At 33.1% G+C, this 19,261-nt stretch overlaps 1 protein-coding gene across 1 annotated transcript in view; it reads left to right on the top strand.

The window, feature by feature from the left end:
- LOC132739248 (mitogen-activated protein kinase-binding protein 1-like) overlaps window positions 1-19,261 on the top strand; it is a 76,815-nt gene that overhangs the window by 12,800 nt on the left and 44,754 nt on the right. Inside the window, exons 3-6 of the mRNA XM_060726912.1 lie at window positions 10,502-10,622; window positions 12,722-12,814; window positions 15,165-15,281; window positions 15,981-16,076. Of these exons, the coding sequence (XP_060582895.1) occupies window positions 10,502-10,622; window positions 12,722-12,814; window positions 15,165-15,281; window positions 15,981-16,076 (427 nt within the window). The remainder of the gene's footprint in view (window positions 1-10,501; window positions 10,623-12,721; window positions 12,815-15,164; window positions 15,282-15,980; window positions 16,077-19,261) is intronic.

Here is a 19,261-nt window from a genome sequence, read left to right as displayed (position 1 = left end):
CGGAGTCCCCCTCATCGCCAAGAAAATTTTGGGCTTGTGAGAGGCTATAAATGACCCCAGATTGATCATAAGGTAACGTGTAAGCAACGCTGAAAAGCATTTGACTCTATCTCAATCCATTGAGAAGTTGCAGCACTTTGAAATCAATTTTGATGGAAAAAATCAACGCAAAATAGTGATTTTTGCCAATTTTGAGATGTCCCCTCGTTGCCATGGTAACAGAAAATTTAAGCCTGAGCATGTTGTTGCAAGGGCAATGGTCCAGTCAACATTTGTGCCAAGTTTGATTAGTGTTGAAGCAGTTTTTATAGTATTATAGCAATTTGAACTTGTAACGGGAGACTTTTCAATGAAAACAGCCATTTTTCACAAAATGCTCATGAAGCAATGGGTTAATGAAAAAAATAAAAAAATCTACAAAACAACAATTTTTCATCAAATTTATATAACAGGCCATGTTTAAACATGAAAAAACGCGATTTAGGGTAATTTCAAGTATTTTCATCATTTTCTGTTAACCCATTACTTCATATACACGCCTTTTAACGCCTTTTTCACCCCCCCCCCTTTTTTGTTGTCTCAAATGATGAAAAAATGCCTTATTTAGGCCCCAAACACTTGGTTTTGTTTTGAGAAATGTTGTTAAAAAAAAGTGACCTCTTTTTCGGCGCGGCCCCCCAACAAAAGATACATCAGGGGGTTGCCAGAAGGGGATGTGCCCCCTTCTGTTTTGGGGGGTTTGAAGGGGGGCGGAGTCCCCCTCATCGCCAAGAAAATTTTGGGCTTGTGAGAGGCTGTAAATGACCCCAGATTGATCATAAGGTAACGTGTAAAGCAACGCTGAAAAGCATTTGACTCTATCTCAATCCATTGAGAAGTTGCAGCACTTTGAAATCAATTTTGATGGAAAAAATCAACGCAAAATAGTGATTTTTTGGCAATTTTGAGATGTCCCTTGATCTCGGTAGAAGTTGCATGCACTTTGAAATCAGTGATTTTTTGGCAATTTTGAGATGTCCCCGCTCCGTCGTTGCCAAAATGCCATGGTAACAGAAATTTTGTGCCAAGTTTGATTAGAAGTGTTGAAGCAGTTTTTATAGTATTATGCAATTTGAACTTGTAACGGGAGACTTTTCAATGAAAAACAGCCATTTTTCACAAAATGCTCAAGCAATGGTTAATAATATTGAATAGTACTGACTGTCCTATTATTTTTAAAAATTGAATGTTACTAAATCATTTCAAATGATATGATATTTACAGGAGATGAATGGGTCACATGGATTATTGATTATTTTGGCCAAAAATTAGGTTGCTTAACAATCAACACATTCCAAAATATTAAAAGAATTGGGAGTACACACTTTAGAAACATTGTATAAATGATATTAAAATAGGGCCTACTTAAAATTACTTTGAAATTCTCGTTTGTCTTTTGAGAAAGCTATCTGACTGTAACCTTACTGAAGGCCAATGGTTCTACTCAGATGCCCACTTGTGTTTTGAGTCATTATTAACCAGGTTTTCTTGATGCATACTGTCGGGGGTTTTGTGATTGGATTATTTTTGACCTAATTATGGCCCTTTGTTTTTTTTCCTTATACAGAATATATAGTGAACAATTTCTTCTGTGCGCAAGTACTCCTAAATTTCTTAAAGGCTTTTGTTTAAACTTTCACAGAAGCTTTGTCATAAAGTGTCCTGATGCATACTGTTGGGGTTTTGTGATTGGATAATTTTTGACCTAATTATAGCCCTTTGTTTTTATGCCACCGCAGCATCTGCGATGCGGTGGCATATAGCGATTCACCTGTGTGTATGTGTGTGGTGTGTGTGTGTTTGTTTGTTTTGTTTGTGTGTGTGTGTGTTATATAGATTATATAGTGAACTTAAAAATCTTCTTGTGAAAAACCACCTAGTCCAATTTCAAACCAAATTGGCAGGATTTGATCCTTGGTTGAAAGGGGTTCCAAAGTTGTAAAAGAATTTCATTCCATGCAGAAATCTGGTTGCCATGGCAACCAAAAGGAATTAAAAGAATTTAAATTTAAAAAATCTTCTTGTAAAGACCCAAAAGGCCTAGAGCTTAGATATTTTTGCATAAGGCATTGTCTTGGTAGACCTCTACCAAGATTGGTCAAATTATAGCCCAGGGTCCAAAATTGCCCCCTCCCCCGGGGGTCATTGATTTTCACTATATGTACATATAGTGAAAACTTAAAAATACCTTCTTGTAAAGACTGAAAAGGTCTAGAGCTTAGATATTTTTTGCATAAGGGGGGGGCATTTTGTCTGGTAGACCCTCTACCAAGATTGTTCAAAATTTATAGCCCTGGGGTTCAAAATTGGCCCGGCCCCGGGGGTCATTGTTTTTCACTATATGTACATATAGTAAAAACTTAAAAATACCTTTTCTGGTAAAGACCCAAAAGGCCCTAGAGCTTAGATATTTTGCATAAGGCATTGTCTGGTAATAGACCTCTACCAAAAATTGTTCAAAATAGCCCCCCCAGGGTCAAAATTGCCCTCCCCCGGGGGGTCATTGATTTTCACTATATAGTTACATATAGTGAAAACTTAAAATACCTTCTTGTAAAGACTGAAAAGGTCTAGAAGCTTAGATATTTTGCCATAAGGCATTGTCTGGTAGACCTCTACCAAGATTGTTCAAATTATAGCCCTGGGGTCAAAATTGGCCCGGCCCCGGGGTTCATTGATTTTCACTTATATGTACATATAAGTAAAAAACTTAAAAATACCTTCTTGTAAAGACCCAAAAGGCCTAGAGCTTAGATATTTTGCATAAGGCATTGTCTGGTAGACCTCTACCAAGATTGTTCAAATTATAGCCCCAGGGTCAAAATTGCCCCTCCCCCGTATAGTAAAAACTTTAAAAAAATTTCTTCTAGCAATTGACAAAATGCTAGAGGTTAGATATTTTGCATGAAACATTGTGAAGTGAACTTCTAGCAAGATTGTTGTTGAATTATAGCCCTGGTGTCAAAATTGCCCCGCCCCCAGGGGTCATTGGATTTTAAAATATATATATAGTAAAAAATCTTATTGTCAGAAGGTACAAGGCTTAGAAGCTTTTAATATTTGTTAAATGATATCATACTATAGGAAATCTACCAAAAGTTATTCAAATTTTAGCCTCTAGCGTCAAAATTAGCCCGCCCCGGGGGCCATAGGTTTTCCCTTATATGTGTATAAAGTAAAAACTTAAAAAAGTCATCTTCTTTAAATTTTTACAAAGACTTAGAGTTAAAGGATATTTTGCATGAAACATTTATTGTAGTGAACCTCTAGCAAGATTGTACAAATTATAGCCCTGGGGTCAAAATTGGCCCCACCCCCAGGGTCATTGATTTTCACTAATGTACACATAGTAAAAAAATAAAAAAATAAATTTTTGTCTAAGGAACAGGGATAGAGCTTTGATGTTGCTATATAATATCATCTATGGGGTTCTCTACTAAAAGTTTTTTCAAAATTTTTTCCCCTGGTGTCAAAATGGCCCTGCCCGGGGTCAGTGATTCTCCATTATGTACACATAGTAAAAACAGAAAAATAAAACAAATGTTTCCTGAAATGGGAGAAAGCTACAGCTTAAGATATTTGACTTGAAATGTTTTTGTTTGGTGGACCTGTATCAAGATTGAATTTTGAATTAAACCCTTGGGTCCAAAAAATTTTGCCTTGCCCAAGGGGACAGTGACCTACTTTCTTGTCCTTTGATGTACAGCAATGAAATTTTGACCATGTGCACAGTTTTAGTTTGTAAAATTGAACTTTGATATCAGGTGACCTAGATTTTGTTGATGTGACCTACTTTCTTGTCCTTTGATGTACAGCTACGAAATTTGAACCCTGTGGCACAGATTAAGATGTAAAGTGAACTTTTGATTTCAGCTGACCTAGATTTTGGACAAAGTGTCTTACTGAGTTGTCCTTTTGATTGTAGTCATGAAATTTAGGCTGTGGTGAAATATGACCTTCACCACCAAATTCACTAGACTCGAGTGCATTGATAATATTCATACTCTGATCTTTTATTGAGTTAACATTAGATTTAACCACTTATCTGATAATAAGAATAAGATAGGTCAGGGATCTATGCTTTATGACAATCTTCAAAATTGTAAAGAAACAAAAAAAATCTGTTCCTACACTACTATTTAGTGTTGTATTAATGCGGTGGCATAGCATTTTTCTCAAATGCAATCTTGTTTTTCCTTGTACAGAATATATAGTGAACAATTTCTTCTGTGCGCATGCAACTCCTACATTTCTCAAGGGATTTTGTTCAAACTTTCACAGAAGCTTTGTCATCTAGTGCCCTGATGCATATTGATGGGTTTTTGTGATTGGATAATTTTTGAATTAATTATGGCCCTTTGTTTTTTCCCCGTTATATAGAGTATATAGTGATGTCAAACTGCTTTTACATTTCCCAAAGGATTTTGTTCAAATTTTCACAGATTAGCTTTATCTTCAAGTGCCCTAATATGTATTGTCAGGGTTTTATGTTTGGATAAGTTTTTACCTTTTATCTTATTATGGCCCTTTGTTTTTCCATAAAATTTAATTATTAGTGTAATATATCCTATTAATCACAACATACTTAATTTAGTTATAAAACAGAAACTATCTAGGTTGTTGCATGCCTGCCAGCTCATCTGCCTGCTTTTGGGTCCTGTAGAGTCAAGGTCAAGGTCATTGTTGCTAAAAATAGAAAATCTGTTTCCAGTCAGGTCACTGTTACTAAAAATAGAAAATAGGTTTCTGGTCAATAACTAGAGCTTGGAATAAGGTATTTTTATGAAATTTGGTGTAAAGCAAGTTTTTATGAAGACCTCACTTGGGATGGCTTTTTGGCCTCCAATGGTCAAGGTTACAGTTACTAAAAATTAAAATTCAATATTCATGATTTACATTGCACATAGTTACATTGTTTGTTGCTTGTATTTGTATTTCAGCTACAACATATTTATATACAATGGTGATAATTGAAAACCTGGTTTCATGGCATTGCCATGTTTCTTGTTTGATCATTGTGTGGCATGAAAGGGCATCAAAAATTCCTCCATTCGTAAAGCTGGCAAGTCACTATGTGATGTGATAAGTTAAATGGTTTTTAACTCTGCTACAAGTAATGATGCTATTAATTTATTATATTAAATATATTACCAAATTTAAAGTATAATTAAAAAAGGTTTAAATCTAAATGTATCATTATTCATTATTTAAGTACATGCAGCTGTTTTTGGGGGATTCCTATATTATAGTCATGGTAGTAGAGTGACAATGACACTCAAAAGAAGCATAGTGAAGGGAATTTTAGGTTTTTGCAGTACTAGAACAAAACAAATTGTTTTACATAACAAAACCAAGTTAGATTATTGGAGGGTATTTTATCCTACTCAAAAATGAAATATTAATGTATGCAATGTTTTGTTAAATATGAAAATCTCAGCGTTGGTATATTTCTCAATATTTCATGTTATCTTCAATATATAGCCATTGTATATTATTTAAAATACATGCTGCGCCCAATAATTTTATTTTATCCGAATTTATAGATGCATGAAACATAAAATTTGCACAAAAAGCAACACAAAAAGTGAATTATTTAGGTCGTGTTTATTTAGAGTTGTTTATATTGGATGATAAATGATAAATTTACATGATAAAACCATTGCACTAAATTGTTGACATGACATCTTACAGTGAAATATGAATTATGATTTCTCCAGTTTTTATACCTCCACTAAAAATAGAGCCATGATAAAGGAAAAATGTTGTGTGTTTGTAAAACGCCCTATAAACTGTCAATTAAACAGTGCAGCACTGAAGAGGGAGTTTTTCTAGGCTAATTTCTCTACATATGATACATGTGTGTAAATAATTATGATATGATTATGACAGAAATTTATGATATATTTTTTGTTGAGTATTATGTAACAATTTTTTCAGATATAAATTCTTGTATCATTATACTGTTGAGGTATAGAGGGGTTTTTTTTTATTGTGTATTTAGGTAAATTTCCCTGTCGGAAATGATGAAGGTATTTTTGTCTATATAAATATCTGTTTTCCACTGTTTGGTTTTAGTCATATTTCTGGATCAATATGTCATAAATCCCCAGGGCTGTCTTGTTTATACCTCTCAGAAATTCAAACTGGAAAAAAAAGTTACATAACTCTGTTACAAGTATTTATGTTTTATAATTGTTAGAGTAATTTAGTATAAGTTTAAGGTGATGTTATATCAAGCAGCTTATATTTTCATGGTCCATTTTTCCTAAATACCCCAACAGATGAGATCATTGTATCTTCTCTAATGTCCAGATTTAAATCCTCCTATATATACCTGTAATAAGGTCAGTTAATTATGTCTTACCTTCATAGTAGATATATGACCTGTTTATCACCTGATTGTGATAGACTCTAGAACACAACACCAAAATAAAGCTATAAAATAGCCTCATTAGCTCGTAATTGGAGGGGATTTATCATGGTGAATTATAAGAGGGGGTAGTAGAATATATAGACAAACTGATAGGGATAATGGTGTTCACCTTATTAAAGTGGCAGGTAAAATGATAAAATACCACCTCTAAAGTCTGCTTTATGTACACATCTTTCTCTGCCATTATAACATTGATAACTGAAATGAAAGAAAACCATGATAACCCAAAATATCAAAAATGGACCTGTCCATCTTACAAACTGGACAAAACCATTCATCATTGTTTTGGACAAAAATACTGGCTGATTTGTGAACAGTTCAGACCAAGACTAAACGGCTGTGATGTGGTGGCCAATCTTAGATTGCACTGAGGGTAGTATGGCACCGGCAGGCTAAGGGTTTAGTCAAAATATATTGACGTGCCAAAGCTTGATTCTGAGATATTTTTGTTCTGGGGCAGAATCTCGCTAGAGGTGAGATATTGCCCAGACACGAAAATAGCACAATATCTCAATGCGCAGTACAATTAGTTGGACTAGCTAAGGGTCATGTTAAACAAGTGTAAATCTGTGTGCAGACCTTATAAGGGTATTGGGGAGTCATTGAATCATTGAGTGATAGATTCTTATCCCTACAACAAAGCCAATGTCCAGTGTTCAATATCAAGTTAGTTTAAATCGTCTTTCATATGTTCTTACTTTCGTTTAAGTCTAAAGGTTTTGTTATGAAGTCAACATTTTAGTTTCAATAAAAAACATGTAACTGTGTACAAAATGATTGGGGTTAGTTTAAACATATCGGTATTTATTTAAGCTCACTTGTGAAACAAGCTCTTTTTTCCGCTTTTGGGATAAACCAGTACTGATGTCATATGAAGAAACATGGTTGTGACTTAAGTCAATAGGACCCATTTGATCCCTGGGTTGACATGTAAACACCTTAACCACCGCTTCGGCCTTCTCTATACAAAGGTAAATTTGTAGAATAAGGAATAGGGTTGAGACTACCACATTGGTGCTTGACAACGGACCCTTTAACAGATATTTCTGTATATGAAATGTCTACTTAGCCCTTGTGAATGAATAATTATGATAGTAACTTGGTTTATTAACATTCTTAAAGAACAGTTTTGATCCTATAGTCATACAACCAGTTAACATTAGTTAACAGTTGTTTTTATCCAGATTTTGGGTTGAAACAGGTGTTAATGTCCTGGTATTGTTTGATTTTTGTTTTCATGTTGATATTACATTTATTGTTAACAATATTGATATGGAAAATCTGCCTCTGCTACTATTATATAAACTGATGTAAGCACACAAAAACACCCAGCGATCACAGGGTTTAGTTTACCATAAATATGTATAATTTGTCTATTATTTTGTGATATTGTTTCAGTTTTTCCTCTCATTATCTGTAATAATGTCTCTGACTCAACCCATCATATTCTCAATGTTAAATCTTGTAATGCAAGCTGTCAATCAACTGGCTACTGTTTCACCATTAAAATTTAAAGAAATTAAAAGAAATATTTTAGGCACTAAACGCTGGACAGTGGACATACAACCTGCATATCTTCATAGTGCAAACTTATATTTATAATTACATGTATAGTGGTATAAAATGTACCTTAAATGTCTTTAATGTAGAAATTTCATACATTAACATTAATGTTTGTATTGTTTTGTTAGGTTTTACTGTGCACCAACACAATTTAGGTCACATGGTGCCGAATCAGGAAAGATGATTTTAGCTAACTTTGATTGTTACAAATTCAAAGCAACACCTGGTCCCGGAGTCAAAACCACCTCACCTGCTGGATCTCAGGACAGTTTTAAGACTCCAATAATTTGAACCCATTTAGTTGCGGCTCGCCTCTTATGATCACACTGGGTTAAATTTTGGCTACAATTCGGATGCCTCAACCAATACAGGCATCCCCTCATCCACAAGAGGCAACATTAATGTTCAAAGCAGACTATATTAAGTCTCAAATCTTAGTGATGTTGGCAGTATAACATGGTCTACCTTAAAATCATACTGTGTGAATAATGATACATAAATGTTTATATATTCAAGTTTTTTGTGGTTGAATTAGTTTTTTTACCTACAGTATAATAGATTTGTGATGATAGGTATATTTTCAGTTTTATACCTCAAAATTGGTGTCATGTTTTTATATTTACAAAACAGACTAGTTAAGATACAATCTGTTACTATTATATGAAGGTTTTATACCTGGGTTGTATTGTAGGAAAATGTCAGGCAACATATTGTATAGTTAAATTACTGATTTCAACTGTATGGTAGGGGGCGTCTTGTCTAGTTAATGCAATAAAACAGGGTTTGTTGGTTGCATTTCTACATTTAATGTTATAAAGACATGCACTGTAAGTCATAAAATACCTGCCCTATACAAATGTACCCACGGCCAATGATTTTACTTATGGTCGACTGAAATTTTTGGATTACAGGGGATTTTTTTTGCTACAAAATAAGAAAATAATAGAAATCCTTAATCAGTGTATAGAATTAGATGTAACCTCCTGAATAAACTTTTATACAATTCTGGTAAAAACCAATTAACCATTGAAAAGTTTTTAAGAATATCTTGTCATCATATGTCTACTAGTTCATCTTCACTTGCTGCATATTCTTGCTTGGATGCCCTTTGATGCTTTGCATCAATGCTTTTCTTGTAGAAATCTGTAATCAATGTACAGATGTAACCTTCTGAATAAACTTTTTCTGCCTCAAAAAATCCAGATAATGTATAAAACAAAGTTGTATAATTTTTTTGTCCTGTGGCAGCTGTTTTTGTAATTTAAGAAAATACGTAGTAAATTATTTTTTTTATAAATAAGAGGATGGAACTTAAATGGTTTAACTTGCCATGGTATCTAGTCTGTGTAAGTTGTTGGTCCGGTAAGAATGGATGTAGTTGTTTTATGTTCAAGTCATGGAAGGGAAACAGTGTATGTATGCTAGGTTTTAAGACAAATTGATATCGATGTAATAGCAGGATTTTCTATGGTACAGTACTGTAGAGAGAGGTTGTGTAAAGAGGTGGTGTAATTTGTTTGAAATAAGGCTGGTCAGATATTGGTGACAAATGTGAGCTTTCTTTTTGACAGTTTAGTTGAGTTTGAAGTATTGTACCCATGTAAAATATTGTTGTCATTATTAGATTATTATAGGAATATATCAGGTAATTTTGATTTTAGTGACAAAACGACTAAGCACATGCCGTTTATTATGAGTCAGATAGAAACACCATTGATGACACATGTATATATATCTAAATGACTGTTGTAACATATGTATCCCCCAGGTTTTGTCATGTTGTTTCATGATATAAACATAATAAAGTGCTAGCAAAGTAATTAAACAATCATAAAAACATATTATAGTAGCCTTGTTTTTTTCTGTATTATTAAATTGATGGAACACAAATGTTATGGTCAGTGTCAAAATTCATGATAATTGGCTTAATGACTTTCATGAAGTACACTTTAATCCTAAGACTGCTTGAGGCAACTGAATCTACCCATGTGACCAAATAGAGAAAATAGGAATCCCTATAGAAAGTCCAAAACGACAAAATGTTGCAGGCTTGGTTTGATTGAGTCTGTTCATGAGCACATCCAAGCCTTCTGATCATCACCTACTTTGGTCTGCATTGTTTGCTATAAAGACATTTCTTATATTAAAATTTACCCTGTAAATGATGGATGGTTAAAATTGTCCTGATTTAAAGATGGACAAATCTATTTAAGATCTAAAGAGAGGGTTGGGTTAATGCAGATATTATGTATATTGTACAAATAAAGACATTTTCATGAAAACAATTATTTATAGCTTAGAGGCATCACAACATTATTTGCTGATCATGAATTTATCAAATTAATTATTGTATCTACAATTTATATATGTATTATAATTTGTCAGCGTATATATTTTATAATTATGAATATAGAGTTATTTATAGACAATGTATGGTGATATATATAATTATATATATATTTCTAGATGTGTGGTGGTGTTATATAACCCCAAGAAAAACAAACAGGGTCATATATTCAATGTGTCGAAGAAGACTCTCACGTCCCTGGCATTCTCTAGTGATGGTAAACATCTTGTCACAGGGGAGGTAAGCCAGTATTTTTATCATTATATATATCTGCTTGATCCTTTAAATGTTTAAGAAAAAATATATCCAAAACAGTGATTTTATCGCTCTATAACATCACTGTTTGGCGTAGCCCAAGTGATATAATGATGCGCATCCAAACAGTGATGTTAATATATCAAGCAATAAAATCAACGATTTGGATATATTATTTCGATTCTAACACATCAACAAATAAATTCTGCTGTACCTGATATTAAGCTGAATTGCACCTGATTTGTTTGTGTATTTTCAGCGCATCAAATTTTTAGTGGTTACATCACATGTATAATGATTATGTCACATGTCTTAGTCTAAATATAGAATGTCAAACAGTTATTTTATTGCATAATAACACACACTTTGGGTTCTTCTTTATTCAATAGGGAAAAATTTGGTTCGTGTGAGAATAGAAGATAATTTAAGTCTGAATAAGTAATGATAGAGTAAAACAAGATAAATTCTGCAGTTACTACATCCTTCAAAAAATAAGATTACTCTCTTCTAGAGTGATTTGCCTGCAAGGGTTTCTGACCGCTACAAGTAGTTTATATATAGAAAGTAAAGCATCACTTAATATGACCTTGGTTTTAGAGCTTCATATGAAAAAAAGTAATAGTTAGCATATGATCCCTTGATTTGTTGTCAGACAGTGTAACCACTAAACCACTGTGCAGGTGTTACAAGTAAAGTACCTAGAGGTTAGCCTGTTAATAGAAGAAGAAGAAATTTTATTTGTACTAAAGCCCTAAGAAGGGCCATTGACAAAGCATCAATATAAATACAAAAGCACAAACATGTGGCAAAATGTGACAATAAGTTGAGAGAGCATGTATATGGCACGGTTATAATGTCGCTACTATTTATATGTGCAGTCAAATTCATCTGAACTGTTAGCTGATAGGCTTTGTTATATTGTAACTAAAGTTGGTGATTCTAAATTGTATTTTAACATGAAAAAAATGATTATGTAACATCAACAGTATATTTATATAAATTAATTCAAATAGAATATTCTATTTAGAAAAAAACAACAAAAAGACCACTAAAAAAACCTTTCAGCAATTCCAAATGTAGGTCCTTACATAAAAAAAAGACAAAATGAAATAAATAGACCTATGTTTGTCATGTTTATATGTGATACTAGATCTAAAGAGGTTATATAAAAAAAACAGGACATTCTGGGCAATAAAATACAACTTTATATAGCCTGGACTTCAAACACAGCTAGAGTTGTAAACTGAACCTTTTGTTTGAAGAACTATTTCACAATTACATGTAATACCCTACCATAGTTTTTACTACTCACAGTCTGGTTGTTTGAAGGAACAGTCCAGCGCCAGGTCTCATTCATTATTCATAGTATAAAACAAGATTTTATAGTTCAAATATGGTCTAATTAACTAATGTAATAGCTGGTGTTTTAATGTATCAAGTGCTCAAAGTGTTACTACTATAAACATAACTGTATGACTAACATGATGAAATAGTCAGCTGATTAAAATTATTTTTCAGTTACTCTTCATAACATTACTTAATTTATTGTATTTTAAAAGAAATTTTGTTTTGTTTAGTAAAAGCATAACCCTTTCAGGGGTTTCATTTTTACCTGCAACAATATGTTATGGGTCACCTTGCTATTTATACAGCTTTTTATGAACTCATAATCTTACATTTAGAGTGTTATTGGATGTCAATATCTAGTTGGTACATGGCTATTTTAATGTTTATATCACATTTTGGTCATTTCAGGATGGCATTTAGTTGATTACATTATATAAAACAGAAATAAATCTTTCCTTGTCATCACTTGTTAAAATCCTCAGATCTCCATCTTGCTGTATCAAAGTTAGGCCATCCAACATATTAAATGTTGGTTTGTATTTTTGAAAACTTCAGTCAAAATTCCTCAGACCTAGATATTTTCCTAGTGACTTTATCAAAAATGAGTTGTTTAAACTGAAATAAAAATGTCTAGCTTACAACTTGTGTCAATCTGTCATGTTACTGTAAATTTTACGTTTTATAGATAAACATACCATATGAATAATTATGTAAATATTTATTTCATGTATTGACAGAGTGGTTTTCAACCAGCTGTACGGGTATGGGACGTAGCAGAAAAAACGCAGGTTGCAGAGTTTCATGGTCACAAGTTTGGCATCAGCTGTGTGGTATATATTTATTATATATTTTATGTTTTGGAACAATTTTCTCCGTATTTACTGTGTCAATGAGTGTTCTTTAAGTTATCCAACTGCTTGCCTGTATGTTGATGGTTCTACTCATGTGTGCAGGGAAGTGCCTCTTGGTGTTTCTATACCAGTAAAGTTTAGAAACGTGCTATATATAACGTATTGTATCATAGTTTGGGGACCTTTCTGTTGAAAATGTGTCCGAGTTAAATCGTATACATATACATGCACCGTGCGTTAACTGGAGTGCAGGTATTAGTTACCCGCACTCCAGAGCATGCCCATTGATTGGCTCATTTTTGTTGGGGTTTACATATTGTGACGGCGCGACACAAATGTCATATTTAGATGCTCGTTCATTGGTTACTTTTCTCCGGGGTTTCATATTGTGACAACAGGGAACGTGTTTTTATGTTTGACTATGATACAAAAGAGAAAGAACATCAAAACACTCGACAATCTGATTAATACTCGAGGGCTACGCCCCCTCGTATAAATCAGATAGCCTCGTGTTTCGATGTTCTTTCTATTACTTATAATACTGCCATTTGTAACGTCGCTTTTCATTTGATAATCGTGACTTGTATATAGATTTATATACACGGCTGCTGTCGATTTATGAAGATATCTTACTTTTTCTAAACAAAATGATGCTTGCTGTATTATAAATTCTTTATAAAGATTCCTGACATGTTCTATGGCCCTATATAAATGGCTGTTTGCAATATAACCCTCGCCTGGTGGCTTGGGTTATATTTACAAACAGCCGTTTATAAAGGGCCATATAACCTGTCAACAATCTTTATAACTAATATTATAATACTGTGAGTCTTTGTTGATTTTCATAGCCTAAATGTAATTTTTCTTTTCCCTGAAATTAAAGAATTGTGCTACATTTTAATAAATTAATAAATACATTTTGATAAAAACATTTCTGACAGGTCATAAGGTCATGTATTAACACTTAATTATGCCATATTTTCAATATAACACATGGCTTGTGGCTCAGGTTATATAAGCTTATTTTGGCCATATAACCGATATAACCTGCCAGGTATCTTTATAACTAATACAATAAAGTGAAAATTTCCACCTTAAAATTATAAATATAAACATTCATATGAAGAAAAAGAATATTTAAGACATAGCAACAAACTCTATGTTTTTGTAGCACTTTCAATGTTTGTGTATATTATCTGCTGAATGTATTTATATATATAATTCTGAAGTTACTGAACCAAATTGTTTATAGATTCAAATAACTGTCAAATGTAACTTTTGACTAGACTATGTTTAACAAAAAAAGTTTGTAATCTATTTTAAGAAGTTTTGTCATTTTGCAAGATAAGTGATTGCATGTGACGTGAAATAATGAACAGAAGCCGATTAATTATGAGCGCTAGGTTTTAAACAGATATTTAACAATGTTAACTTATTAAAATTCACCTTGTCAAAATAAACAAAAACAGCCAAATATTTTTACTGTTATTTCCTCCTAATGAAAATGGGAGAATGGTTTTATAAGTTTGTTTTTATGAAGTTTAATTAGATGTAAAATGAAAGGAGATATTGCAGGTCAGTTGAAACATAAAAATTTGAACAAGGCTGTTTTTCTATTGAATCATAAACTTTACAAAGGTAATAAAGTAATAAACAGTGTAATATTGTCCCAGGTTTATATCTATACATAGTATAAAATTGTATGTTTTTAATGGCAGTGTGAGTTGTATCTAAAATCTACTCTAATTATAGTCCAAAATATTTACTTATAAGTGTAAATTGTGCACTGTTTCTGTACATAAGCCTTAGGTTTTAACAGTTAGAGTCATATACAATGTTGCATTAGAAGCAGGAAGTTTTCATGGCTCAGTGATCACAGTTCTGATGATATTTACCTTCCCTTTAGTGCTGTAGGTTCAATTCTGGCACCAGGGACATTTAACCCTTGCCTTGCTAGATATCTTAAATGGACTTGTCCATCTTTAGATATGGACTAAACCATTTGTTATTTTTAGGGAAAATTTCAAAGTATATTCAGCATTGATTGCATAAAGTTTTATTCCCACTAAGCATACAGACTTGTAAAAATACAATCAACTCAAGTGATACAAACCCTCAGAATAGCACATTGATGTAATATTCCTTATGAATTTTATTCATTTTTGCACACATCCAATAGTTTAAATAACAGGGACAAAAAAATTAAAACAATAAAAACAAGACATGCATTGTGTGTGCAATATTTCTGTTCAGGGATGCTATTATACATACATTATCTTTCTGATTGACAATAAAAATATTATTTCTTGAAATGTTTGTATATTTTCAGGCATTTTCGCCCAATCTGAAGTATATTGTATCTATTGGTACTCAACATGACATGCAGGTCAATGTATGGAACTGGAGGACTGGGTCAAAGGTCGCATCCAACAAAGTATCTAGTAAGGTGAGTATAAAATGGTGAATTATAAATTATTTTTATCTATCATACTCCCATGCTTTTGCATCTCCCTAAAAATGATATTGCTCGGTTGTGCATATATTATTAAATTAATGTCATTTGTGTTGTACAAACATAGCTTGAAGACATGCTAAATGTTATCGTTACACTGTAGGCGCTTCAATGAAAAAATATTCTTTTTTCCTCTTAACGGTCTTTATTTTAGGTTTGTTATAAACAGGATATTATATTTGTGTAGCTTCATTTCTTTATTGAAATCCTTGTTTAAAATATTAAAATGGTCGCCAGAGTCTCGTATGATATAACTTTACCAACTCGTAAATAAATTCAGTATTGAACCTACACTCATTCAATATCATCTATATCTTCCCAAATCTCTCCTCCCTTCTACCAAATTTAAGTTTGACTTATATAAAAACATTGTTAAACTGTTAGTAAATACAATGATCAGCTCCAGTTAAACATTTATACAAATCTATATTTATCGTGACTTATTTATATCTTCAACTTTTATGCTTAAAAATATCACTCAACAATTCTGCTATAGTTGGTTAATTAAGTGCAACCTCTGCTTAGCAACACTATTTCAGTTTTAGTGAGAAATGTTTACATTCTTTTGAACTGTAAATTTTTATAGAATTGAATGCCTGTTTTTACATTATTTCTCACTGATATATATAACAGGTGTCTGCAGTATCATTTTCGGCAGATGGTTCATACTTTGTTACTGTAGGTATGAGACATGTAAAGTTCTGGTATCTTGACAGCAGCAAGTCAAAGGTAGGATCCTGTTACATATCAACACAACATTTAAAGGCCCATTAAGCCTCAGAAATGCTCTGAATTTTATTTATATACCCCCGCACAACAAAGTTGTAAGGGGGGTATACTGGAATCAGCTTGTCCGTCCGTCCGTCCGGCCGTCCGTCGGTTTTTTCTTGTCCGCCCAATAACTTAAGACTCCTTTGACCCTTATTCTTCATATTTGGCATGGAGGTTAGTCATGATTAGTAGATGACCCCTATTGATTTTGAGGTCACCAGGTCAAAGGTCAAGGTCACAGGGGCCTTGACTTCAAAAAGCTTGTCCGCCCAATAACTTAGATTCCTTTGACCTACAGTCTTCATATTTGGCATGGAGGTTAGTCATGATTAGTAGATGACCCCTATTGATTTTGAGGTCACCAGGTCAAAGGTCAAGGTCACAGGGGCCTTGACTTCAAAAAGCTTGTCCGCCCAATAACTTAAGATTCCTTTGACCCACAGTCTTCATATTTGGCATGGAGGTTAGTCATGATTAGTAGATGACCCCTAGAGATTTTGAGGTCACCAGGTCAAAGGTCAAGGTCACAGGGGCCTTGACTTCAAAAAGCTTGTCCGCCAATAACTTAAGATTCCTTTGACCCACAGTCTTCATATTTGGCATGGAGGTTAGTCATGATTAGTAGATGACCCCTATAGATTTTGAGGTCAAAGGTCAAGGTCACAGGGGCCTTGACTTCAAAAAGCTTGTCCGCCCAATAACTTAAGATTCCTTTGACCCACAGTCTTCATATTTGGCATGGAGGTTAGTCATGATTAGTAGATGACCCCTATAGATTTTGAGGTCACCAGGTCAAAGGTCAAGGTCACAGGGGCCTTGACTTCGAAAAGCTTGTACGCCCAATAACTTAAGATTCCTTTGACCCACAGTCTTCTTATTTGGAATGGAGGTTAGTCATGATTAGTAGATGACCCCTATAGACTTTGAGGTCACCAGGACAAAGGTCAAGGTCACAGGGACTTTGACTTCAAAAAGTTTGTCTGCCCAATAACTTTAGATTCCTTTGACCCACAGTCTTCATATTTGGCATGGATGTTGATCATGATTAGTAGATGACCCCTTTTGATTTTGAGGTCACTGGATCAAAGGTCAAGGTCATAGGGACTTTGACTTCAAAAAGTTTGTCCACCCATTAACTTATGATTCCTTTGACCCACAGTCTTCATATTTGGCATGGATGTTGATCATGACTATAAGGTGACCCCTATTTATTTTGAGGTCACTGGGTCAAAGGTCAAGGTCACAGGGACCTTGACAAAAAAAAAGCTTTTCTTCTCAATTGCTAAAGAATGTCCTGTCCGCAATGTATTGATTTTGACATTTTCACATTTGAAGCATGTAGAATACATAACTTAGCAATGCACTGGCTTAGTAACCTCAGATTTGGCAGGGAGGTTGTTCTTGAGCTCTAAATGGTAACTGTTGATTCTGACAAAGTGGTATGCGGGGGTATTCACGCCATGATAGTGGCAGTTCTAGTTCAAAAAACTTATAATTTTTAGTGCCCTGTAAGAATTTCCAAAAAAATTAATCATTGGATATATAGCTGAGACATCTTTGTTTCTTTTGTGTTTAAGAAATGAGTACAGTTATAGTGATTTAGTGTATTATATGGAAGTCAAAATACTACTTTGTTTACTGTTTTGCTACCTTTATGACAAATTATTTCACATTCAACACCATTTTCGTCAAGTGATAAACATTTTACATGTTCGCAATCCATTATAACTACATTATAAAACCAATATTTGTCCTGTCTGCTGAAAAAAGAAATAATTTATTCCGAGACATAATGTGCCTATAAAATAAAAACAAAACATGTTCGTCTCTCATAGATGCTGTGTCTTGAGGGACAGTGCTATTGTCTCCTTGAATTAACACAATTTTAATTGATCTATAAGTTTATACAGAATTTATTTTTGTCTGCTTGTATAGCTATAAGTTAATAAACACACTAGAAACTTTCCTGTAATGAAGGGTTCAGCTGTTGAATCAATACAATACATTGTTATATCACATATATAAGCAGGGGAGAGCCCATAATAATATTGCAAAAAGTTTTGGCCCGACTCTTTTTGTATATTGTGTTGAAATGTTGTTGTAAAAATTGATATATATTAATATATGCAATAAAATATTATTATATTAAATATCACATTATATAGAGGATATTTGTTTGTTTCAGTGTAAGATCGAAAAATATTTCACCGAGTGAACACCAGATGCAATATTTTCCACGAGTGGCGTAGCCACGAGTGAAAATATAATAGCTGGGGTTCACGAGTGAAATATTATTTGATCTTACATGTAAAACAAACAAATTTTCTGTTTATTTCATGATTTTTTAACGATTTTTACACCATTTTACTGATTTTTGCCGCGTAACGTCATGCTCTTATCTTCATGACGTCATCAAATAATGACGTCACAATGTTGAAGCAAAATATAATTCCATGATTATTTTTAGATTTTAGATGTTTTTCAGCACAACGTTCGTAAATATTTACGAACTACAGTTATCACGTACATTTTTTATTATGATTGACTACATTTCCGCTGAAAAAAACATTCATTAATGATAAATATTTTATTTTTACGCCAAATATAGTTCGGCTACTGTGAAATTATATTTGGTAATCATTACTGTGAAATTATCAGAATATAATTAACCGTTATAATTCAGTAATCTACTGCAAAACATGTAATAAACTAGGGTAACTGTGAAGTTATTGTTTAATGTCAGTTTGATTAGATAACTTACCACCAAGTTTGATGGATATCATATTTGACCTGGTTAATGAAAATTACTAATCAATTGATACGTTTTTTTCATTGTTTTTTTTGTTGCGTCCTCATTGACTTATTGTTTAGTAAATTATGAAAGTTTGAGTTAAATGTTAATGACTTAATCTGTAACTGATAGATGGTGTCTAATATTTTATATTTTTTAAAGTTGTTTATATGGCATTAGTCATCATGTTATAAATGATTGTGTTGTAAATGACAAATGTAAGTGCTGTACATACAGGTACACACAGGTAGACATGATTGATATGTTTCCTACTACATTTTCTTACAGTTCTATATATAGACCTTAAATTTACTGTGTCTGGTAATATAAACATGAAGACAAAAGTTTTTGT

The sequence above is a fragment of the Ruditapes philippinarum genome, unplaced genomic scaffold (assembly GCF_026571515.1).
Source record: "Ruditapes philippinarum isolate M1 unplaced genomic scaffold, ASM2657151v2 ctg1385_1_1_1_1, whole genome shotgun sequence".
NCBI lineage: Eukaryota > Metazoa > Mollusca > Bivalvia > Venerida > Veneridae > Ruditapes > Ruditapes philippinarum.
Note: the sequence above shows the minus strand (reverse complement) of the source record. Positions and strands in the feature narration are given on the sequence as shown.